Source organism: Puntigrus tetrazona, unplaced genomic scaffold (assembly GCF_018831695.1).
Source record: "Puntigrus tetrazona isolate hp1 unplaced genomic scaffold, ASM1883169v1 S000000176, whole genome shotgun sequence".
NCBI lineage: Eukaryota > Metazoa > Chordata > Actinopteri > Cypriniformes > Cyprinidae > Puntigrus > Puntigrus tetrazona.
The window spans coordinates 855,001-865,000 of record NW_025047847.1 but is presented as its reverse complement, the minus strand read 5'-3'; the positions used below and the strand labels follow the sequence as shown (position 1 = coordinate 865,000).

The 10,000-nt window shown below is 40.9% G+C and overlaps 2 protein-coding genes across 2 annotated transcripts in view; one reads left to right on the top strand and one right to left on the bottom strand.

Annotated features, from left to right (window-relative positions):
* Positions 1 to 5,048, top strand: part of LOC122333094 (WD repeat, SAM and U-box domain-containing protein 1-like) — a 16,337-nt gene extending 11,289 nt beyond the window's left edge. Inside the window, exon 4 of the mRNA XM_043230591.1 lies at positions 4,611 to 5,048. Coding sequence (XP_043086526.1) covers positions 4,611 to 4,762 — 152 coding nt within the window. The 3' untranslated portion in view covers positions 4,763 to 5,048. The remainder of the gene's footprint in view (positions 1 to 4,610) is intronic.
* Positions 5,049 to 6,497: 1,449 nt separating this feature from the next.
* tanc1b (tetratricopeptide repeat, ankyrin repeat and coiled-coil containing 1b) overlaps positions 6,498 to 10,000 on the bottom strand; it is a 145,130-nt gene continuing 141,627 nt past the window's right edge. The window contains exon 27 of the mRNA XM_043230594.1: positions 6,498 to 9,332. Within this exon, the coding sequence (XP_043086529.1) occupies positions 8,249 to 9,332 (1,084 nt within the window). The 3' untranslated portion in view covers positions 6,498 to 8,248. The remainder of the gene's footprint in view (positions 9,333 to 10,000) is intronic.

The following is a 10,000-nucleotide window of genomic DNA, read 5'->3' as shown; positions in this document are numbered from 1 at the left end:
TGGACTAATGGCTTCACAAAATCCTTCCAGCGGGTTTTTCCCTTATCATCCAGGGTCCCTAACATTTGGAGCAGCGTCCTGTTAAACCGCTCTACGGGATTTCCCCGCGGGTGGTAAGGTGTTGTTCTTACTTTATGGATTCCTGCCATCCTACACAATTCTTTGATGAGCTTCGACTCAAAGTCAGGCCCCTGATCACTGAGGAGCTTCTCGGGAAATCCATAATGGACGAAAAAGTTGTCCCACAGTGATTTGGCCACAGTCTGAGCCTTCTGGTTTCTAGTGGGTATGGCCACAGCGTGCCTGGTGAAGTGGTCAGTGATCACTAGAATATCTTTAATATTGCTCCGATCAGGCTCCAGCGACAGGTAGTCCATGCAAACTAGCTCGAGGGGCCTACTAGTCACTATATTCACCAGTGGTGCAGCTCGCTCAGGAGGGGTCTTTCGTCTAACGCAGCGTTCACAGGTCTTTATCTTCTGCTCCACAGTCAATGCCATCTTTGGCCAGTAAAACCGGGACCTAGCCAGGTCCAGGGTCCTCTCAATTCGAGATGTCCCATGTCATTGTGCAGACTTTCTAATGCAGTTCCTCTGAGTTCCGCCCGGTAATGCTAGTTGATATAGCACACCTCCTCGATCTTGTCTCCTTCTAAATAACACTCCATTCTTGAACTCCAGTCTGTTCCACTCCCTTAGCCATAGGGCTACTTCAACAGGCTCCACTTTTCCTTCAGGTTTCCTCCCAGATTCCAAGTACTTAATGACTTCTTTTAGTTCTGGATCAGCTGTCTGACATTCTCTCAACTCTTCTTCAGACATCTGGGGAAGAACTGGAAGACCGTGGGCTTCCTCCTGCTGGAACTCTTGAGGTATTGCACTAACACTGAGAGACAAAGACTCAAGCACAGTAGGTTGGAAGTAAAGCGAGTCAGAATCATCAGGTAAATTCTGATATACTTGGTGTCTTTCACAAAGAGCTTTCACCGCTGCTGGCAGAATCGTTGGCTGTTCTGATTCTGCTAAATGGTGAAGAGTGAATTGCTTGATTCGTTCGCGTTCTTTTTGAGAGACAAAATCATCCACAGGCCTATCATGAGGACGTCTTGAGAGACCATCCGCGTCTATGTTTCGCTTCCCTGCACGATATTGAATTTTGAAATTAAATGTCGACAAGCTGGACAGCCACCTATAGCTTGTCGCGTCGAGCTTCGCAGATGTTAAAATATAGGTGAGCGGGTTGCTGTCCGTTATTACAGTGAACTCTCCTCCATAAAGATAGTCACTAAACTTGGCTGTAACCGCCCACTTAAGTGCAAGGAACTCTAATTTGTGCGCGGGGTACTTCGTTTCGCTTTTGGTCAGTCCCCTGCTCGCAAAGGCAACTACTCTCATTCGGCCCTCCTGCTCTTGATAAAGAGCAGCCCCAAGTCCAGTGGTGCTTGCGTCTGTGGTTAACACATAGGGAAGACTAGGATCGGCAAACCCTAGGACTGGGGCTGAAGTCAGCTTCTCTATGATTGTGTCGAACGCTCGCTGGCATTCCTGAGTCCATCGGTCCCCAAACTGCTCTTTAGGATCCCGATACTGTGTGTTTTTCTTTGGATCTCTTCTCTGGTTTTTCTGCAGAGGGGGATATCCGATGGTAAGATCGTTAAGAGGTCTTGTGATCTTAGAGAAATCTTGGACAAACCTCCTGTAATATCCACGCAAATCCAAGGAAAGATTTGAGCTCTTTGAGGTTTCTAGGCCTTGGCCAGGTCTTGAGGGCTTCAATCTTGGCCGGGTCCGTTTCGACTCCGTTCTGAGAAACTATATGGCCAAGATATTGGACTGACGTCTGGAAGAGCTTGCATTTTGCGGGGGAAAGCTTCAGTCCATACTCTCTCAGACGCTTCAAAACTTGCAGGAGTCGTGCTTCAGTGCTCCTCTAAGGTTTTAGAGAAGACTATGAGGTCATCAATAAAAACCAACACCTCTCTTCTGTTAAGATCACCCATGCACCGCTCCATTAATCTTTGAAATGAACTTGGCGCATTTGTGACCCCTTGTGGCATCCGGTTGAATTCGTAGAATCCTAAAGGACAGACGAATGCAGTTTTCTGTTTATCAGCCTCTTCCATCTCAATCTGATAAAAACCTGACTTCAAGTCGAGGACTGAAAACCATTTGGAACCAGAGAGAACCGAGAAAGCCTCTTCCAAATTTGGCAGAGCATAAGCATCTTTTATGGTCTGTAAATTCAATTTTCTGAAATCAATGCAAAGACGTACATCATTGTTCTTCTTCTTCACCACTACTATCGGAGAGGCAAAGGGGGATTCAGATTCTCTTATAATACCTGCATCGAGAAGTTCTTTGAGATGCCTTCTTACTGCATCGACATCCTGGGGATGGATAGGCCTAGGCCTCTGCTTAAAAGGTGTGTTGTCACTGAGGTTGATGTGGTGTTTCACTTTTTTCGTGTGACCATAATCCAGATCATGCAGTGCGAATACATCTGGCATGGAGTTTACAAGATTAGTTATCCTTTCCTTCCATCCACTTGACAAAGGAGAGTCACCAAAATCGAGGACAATCTTAGATTGTGCAGGGCTATCTTTACACACAGAAACATGTGCAGGGTTTATTCTCTCCATTACATCTTGGACAGAGTGCACTTCAGCCAACACTGCTCTAGGAGGTATTGTTAGATCAGCTCTGCTCTCGTTCTTCAACACCACCGGTATCTGGATGTTGCGCTTTTGAGGTAAGGAATGTAAACCACTAGCCACTAGCAGTCCACCCGGTAAGGAAGATGATGCCGATGGCTCTACAGTCACACAGGTCTCTGACAATGGCCCTCTGATATTGACACATCCATTTAAAACCACTGTGCTTCCAGCCATTACTACTTCAGGCAGGCTTCCCTTCAATCTTATTTGGCCCACAACACTCATACTAGCTTGTTGCCGTCTTGCTTCTAGAACTCTTATCACAGCTTGATATCCATGAGAGCATGACTTGGCTTTGAGCGTAGCTTCTTGCGTGCAATTGATATACAAGACATCCAGGGTGTTGGTGCCAATGAGAATTTGGGGCACATGTGTTAAGTCTGGCACTACTAGGGCCAATGTTGGAACTTCAGTTTCTGTTCCTAGAAACTCCTGAGGGAATTTCAGAACTAATTCAACATATCCCAAGTAGGGAACAGCCTGACCATTTGCCCCTTCAACTTCCAACAGGTGATTCAAAGGCTCCATAGGGTGGTGCGACAGATTACTCTTGTAAAAGGACAGGGGAACCGTTGTCACTTGAGATCCTGTGTCTAACAGACAGTTTACTTCCTTCCCTTCAACTTCAACTTGAGCAGTGCATCTCATTCCTATTAATCCATCTGGTACCCGTCTGGTACATTTCACAGGATTCTTAACACCGACATGCTTATTAAGTACTTGTTGCTGCTTAGGGCTTTGTTTCTTCCTCTCAGTCCCTATCCGCCCTCACGACAGAGACTGATTTTAATTTAAAGGCACCGTTGCAACTCCATTTTGAAGATCCCACTCAGCTTGTCTCTCTCTCAACTTCCGCCTCTTCTCCTCAACTTTGGGTGGATTTGGTGCGTTCTCGCAGTTTATAGCAAGGTGACCATCATCTCCACAGCGAAAGCAATACCACGGCCGGGGACGGTTGGGTGCACTCTCTGTACACTTCAGTCTTTCTCTATCTTTCCTGCTGACTTCATTGGCATTGAATCTTCCCAGATGAGGGGGTCTTTCAGGTTGGTTCCTGTATACATTGGAAGCAACTTGAAATTTAAGCTCTGCTACCTGGGTCTTCAGCTCCTTTAGCTCATTTGCCTCAGCACATCTCTCTTCTTCTTTCTTAGCGGCTGCTTTGATAGCTGCGATTTGGCTTTGAAGACCAGCTATTTCCTTCCTTAAAATGCCCACTTCCAAAACATCTTCACTGCACTGGGCCTTGCCCTTCTGCTTGGATGCTTTCTGCTTTGCACTATTAGGAGTTGGGGTCTCTGTAACATCTGTTTCCAATGTTTCACAAGGATAAACAGACTGCTGGTGTGTCATTGTCCGTAATTTAATGGGAGCGGATGGGTGTTTGCTCATGCCCAAATGCTTCCTCATCCTCTCTTCTTTGGATGTTTGTCTATCCTCAGCTGTGCGGATCAATATTGTCAGTTCTGCAAAAGGAGGTGGGTCTGCTTTCTTTTTCTCAAGTTCTAAAAAAAACATATGTATGTGTATGTATATATATGTGTATGTATATATGTATGTATGTATATGTATGTATGTGTGTGTATATGTATGTATGTATGTATATATGTATGTATGCATGTATATATGTGTGCGTATGTGTATGTATGTATATATATATGTGTGTGTATATGTATGTATATATGTATGTGTATATGTATGAATTTATATAGGGGAGAAATTAATACAGAGGGAAAAGTTAAACTAGTTTTTGATCAAGTTTGATTTAGTTGGAGTAAAATTTCCAACCCAAAATCTGCCCAGTTTGAGCAATTGCAAATCACAACACAAATCTCTGTAAAGCAATGAGTGTAATGTGTGTTTAAGTGGTGTGATTAGCTGCTGTGTTCTTTAACAGATGGATTTTCCTGTGAAAGAGAGGTGATGAAGAACTGGATCTACGTTCATAATGGCTCCAACCCAATGACCAACCGGCCTTTAAAAACCACGCTGCTGATTGCCAGCAGAAGCCTGAAGATGGCCATACAGGGCTGGAAGAGCAGCCACTGAACACTCTATCTTCACAAACTCTGCAAACATATCCAAATAGCTTCCACAAGGGTGTTTTTACAGCCATGTTATAGAAGAGCCATTTTTAATTCTCCAAAGAACCTATCAGTGATATTTTTTATTTTTATAGAACCTTTATGAAATGGAGAGATTATTAAAAGGGGTAGTTAACTGCTGTTTAGTTTTTCTTTGTACAGTTCCACATATTATGTTATGAATATTTTTTTTACATAAAAACAGCATTGTTTAGAATATGCTGTTTGATGTCGTTTTTTTTTACTTTAGTTTTGAGAGCATCATTATCGGTTGGTCTCTGTGTAGACTTGCATTTGCCTCTGTCTTAATACACGCGTGAACTGGTGGACGGGGCTAAACAGACTGACATACAATGTCTGACAAATATGTACTGACATGCATTCCTCAGACATTTTGTCATTATACTCTGTTTTTATACTAACAATAGAGTGTAGAGTTCTCAAACTCGCATGATATTTTATATACCTTTTTTGAGTAATTTTGGGTTCCCAGTTCATGACAGATTCTTGAATACCAAAAAAGAGCCTTTACTTCGATTATTATAGAGAAAAAAGGTCTTGGCTTCGATGCTGAATTAATTCTTCTACGACAACATTAAATGTCAGAACTGACACTTATTAATAATCCAAAGTATCAGTACAAGCGCAAGCATTGTTTTTTCATGTTCGTCTCTTCACGGCGCTCACACCGCTCTGTCTGTACGAGGGCCTCAATAGTGTTGTTCAGCCGAGGGTAATTTGAGGTGTTCAGGATGAACCGGTGCTGCAGAAGTCAAGATAATGAACCTTGATTTGAATAGATCTGTTCAGTGAAGGTCAGAAAGACATTTAACTGCGTAAATGGATTTCTATTCAAAATAGCTCATGGACAGAACATTGCTGAGCATTCTGGGAAAAGCTTTTACCAGTTGATGCTACGTGGTTTTTCAGCACAAAGCAACACATATTCTTCACGTCAGAGCCCAAACAATCATGAATAAACTACCAGCACTGACTGCTTGGGCTTCTCTGATTTAAAGCTTTGTTAATGCTTCACATTAGTGCAGACAAATGAAAGTTGTGCTTACGAGGCAGACTTATCTTTATTTTAATTTGGCTAGCTGATGAAGCCAAAAAAAGTAAAAAAAATAAAATAAAAAAAATTGGAAACTTCAGGTTATTGCTTTAATATTGTGTGTATATATACAATATATGTATATATATATATATATATATATATATATATACATTGTATATATATATATATATATATATATATATATATATATATATATATATATATATATATATATATATATATATATATATATATATATATATATATATATATATATATATATACAATGTATATATATATATATATATATATATATATATATAATGTATGTATATATATATATATATATATATATATATATATAATAATGTATATATATATATATATATATATATATATACAATGTATGTATATATATATATATATATATATATATATATAATATATATATATATATATATATATATATATATATATATATATATATACAATGTATGTATATATATATATATATATATATATATATATATATATATATATATATATATATATATATATATATATATATATATATATATACACACACACACACATGTATTTGTATTTTTATATAATACTGAATGTGGGAAAAAAAATATGCATGTCCATAATTTTTTTATTTAAAAAAAAAAATTAACTAGCTTGTCCAAATACGATGTAACACTTCATAGTTAATAATAATGCAAAAATACATTTTCCATTGGGACTTCTTTTTTTATTTCCCATAAATGGACCATGGCAGAAATTTTTAATACAGAATGCAGTAACAGATCACAACTCATGAGGCACCAATTGCAGAAAAAATAATATATATATATATACACACGTTTCAAATATAATATCTGCCCATCTCAAACCTACGACGTTTAATATTTTTCTCTGCTTCCTTCACATAAACTTTAGCATGCGCTCTCATCCAGATAGCCTCCGTAGGATCATATTCGTAAAACATTTGTTTCGTATTTCTTTTAAAAGTAGCTGTGCAAAAATAACTATATAAAATATATTGCTTAGACAAGATACCAAGCAGGAGGCGTCGTAAAATAAATTAATCTAGACGGGAATAACAAGCAGGAAAGAATAGACTTCTCAACATCGTAGGGCAAATTCAGATGTAATGTACAAACATACAAACAGACCAGGTACGAGTTTAATAACCGCAAACGTCACGTCAACCAAAAATGTATGAAAAACGCAAACTACACTTTTTTGTGTGTGTAAATGGTCAAAATACACCATCTTCACATAAAAGGTGAAAAATACACATTACAGTAATATTTACAGTACAAGTGTGATCTCTGTCATCAACATTAACCCCTTGTGCACAGGTTGAGTCCTCAGTGCCGTGATCGAGCCCCTCTTCAGGCGTTTCTGATCCGTCAAAAACATCCAAATAATCATCCCAGAGGCTGGAGCTGTCCTTGTTCACGGGGCTTCAAGAAAACACGAGTAGAAACAGACCCATTAATCCTTTCTAACCAATGAACACAAGGCTGAACTTCAGAATAGAAACGTTCTGAGTGAACTTTAAATCTTGTTATATATGGCACATCATCTTTAAATCCTTGAAATGGCTTCATTTGGCAGACAAATAAATTGTGCCTCTTTATAAAACGCACGAGTCTGGAACCGTGTCGTACTACAATATGGAAAATGCGTCCAAGCATTTTGATTGCATATATTTTATATATCTACGCCTTACGATATATATATATATATATATATATATATACATACAAATACCAATCAAACGTTTGGAGGGGGGAGGATTTTTTGAGTTTATTTGATCAAAAATACGGTAAAAATTGTGAAATTTTACAATTAAAATAAATGTTTTCTATGTGAATATACTGTAAAATCCAATTTATTCCTGGGGTAACACTTTATTTGGATAGTCCACTTCTACTAAAAGCAATCACTTTTGTAACTACATGTCAACTAGCAGTCATTAGAGGATTAATATTTTGATCCACGGCATCCAACACTATGAGAAACTTTACAAGTATATTCTAAACCTCTCCAAACCGTCTCTGAGAGTTAGTAGACACTGTTATCTAGAATTAGTTGACATGTATTTACAAAGTCACTTATAGTTAGCGTTCAAAAGAAAGCATCATTACTCCCATGATCCTTCAGAATCGTTCTCATATGTTTACTATTTCTGATTATCAACGTCAAAAACACATTTTCGTTTTTTTTTCCGGGATCCGAATAGAAAGCGTTTGAAAAAGTAGCCATCACCGCATCATCTCTGAATAAAAGTAGTTTTTCTGAAAAGTGTGTGTGTGTGTGTGTGTGTGTGTGTGTGTGTGTGTAGACCGAATCGCTTTGTCCGAAGTGCGTTTTCCAGGGTTCCTAAACGTTCGACTCAATAAAAGATCTCTTTGGTTTCATCGCCGCTACATGAATGGTGGGGTTTTCTCGAGTTAATCCGGGCGGTTTGCTCATGCTGTCCGTGAACGAATGCGCCATGGCCAGAACGGGTTTGCTTTCTTTATGGCAGAACTCTTTAGCATGCAGGCTCCCGTTGTGCAGGCCGGGGCCCTTGAGCGGCTCGTAGTAAGCTCCCGCCGCTTTTCCGTACGCCATCTCACCCGGCAGACCTTCAGCGGAGTGACTCTGCCAGCCCCGAGACGCCACCGGCGGCGGCGGCTGCTGCTGAAATCGAGCCGTTTTGTCCATGACTCCCATGAACGGACGGGGCTTGTACTCCGCTGAGCCGGTCTGGCCGATCTTAGGCTTGTCCGAGACGGTCTTGGTGCGCACGTCTGGGCCTTGGGCTTTCCCGCTGTCTGATAAACTGCTGCTGGACGCCAGGCTGCTGGTGGAGCTGGAAACCCTCATGCTGGCGTCCTTCCGAAGCTCCTGAGCTCCTTCTAGGGTCTTGGACGAGTGCGTTTGGACGTCTGGATCGTCGCTTGTGGGCAGCAGCGGGCTGATATCGATGCCCGGGCCGGCCTTTAGGACGCTGGATATATGCCGGCTGGGAATGGGGCTGGACGGAGCGTACTGGCTCTTGGCGTTGGTCAGCCGCGTGGATCCGGTCTGTAAGGAGCCCAGGTGCTGGTTGGTTTTGACGATCTGCGCCTGTTTGCTGGGCTGCAGGACGAGGCTCTTCTGGTGCTGGTGTCGGAGGCTCTGTCTGTGAGGAGGGGAAGCCGAGCGGCCGTTTGACGTACGGTTTAGCGAGTAGATGCTTTGAGACCAGGCCTCAGAGTCGTCGTCGTCGTCGGCGTCCTCTTCCTCGTCGTCGTCGTCCTCGTCGGCGGCGGGGCGCTCCGGGTCGGACGGAGGGTTGCTCAGGCCCTGCTGTTTGCTCTGGCTGCGCTGCATCTGTTTGCACTCGTCCTCCACGCGCGCCAGCAGGCGGCAGATCTCACGGTTGTTAGGGCAGAGCTTGGTGGCCTCGTGCAGGTCGGCCAGCGCCGCCGTGAACTGCCTGTGAGGATAGAGGCGGAGGGAAAACAGGAAATTAATTGTCACCACTATATTAACGGCCATTGAAAATTAAAAAACTATTACAATAATCTGTAATCTGTCAACACGTTAAAGCTGTTTAGGGTGGCCTTGAAACTGCACGCATGTAATGTGTTTCATACGAGTTACATTGAGAACGTAACTCATCAGTTCAGAGACTGAAACGGGTCAGAAAGGATGTGACCAGCTGCTGTGATGTCTGTTCATCAAGAATAAAAAAGAGCTAGCTTTAACACAGCTGTAAGGATTTGAATAGAGTCAAACTGAATAACACCGTTTAGTGTAGAATTTATACTTTATTTCTGTATATTTCTGCAGCTAGCCTAGGTAACAGAACATTTATTATAATGGGTTTATGTGAAGATTGTTTGAAGTTCATTAGAAGTTTTTTTTTTCAAGTCTAATAAATGTTAAAATGTATAGTTCTTAATTATAATGTAATGTTTAACGGCTATAGTCAACGGTTAAATATTGATGGAAACGTTTTTATAGGAAAATCAGTATTACTTGGTATCAGTGATGCTGGCCTTCATAAAGTAGACGCCATAAAACAATATTAAAAATATGTTGTTTGGACATTTATTTGAATATATTAACGTAATATATATGGCTTAAGCAAAAAAAAATAAA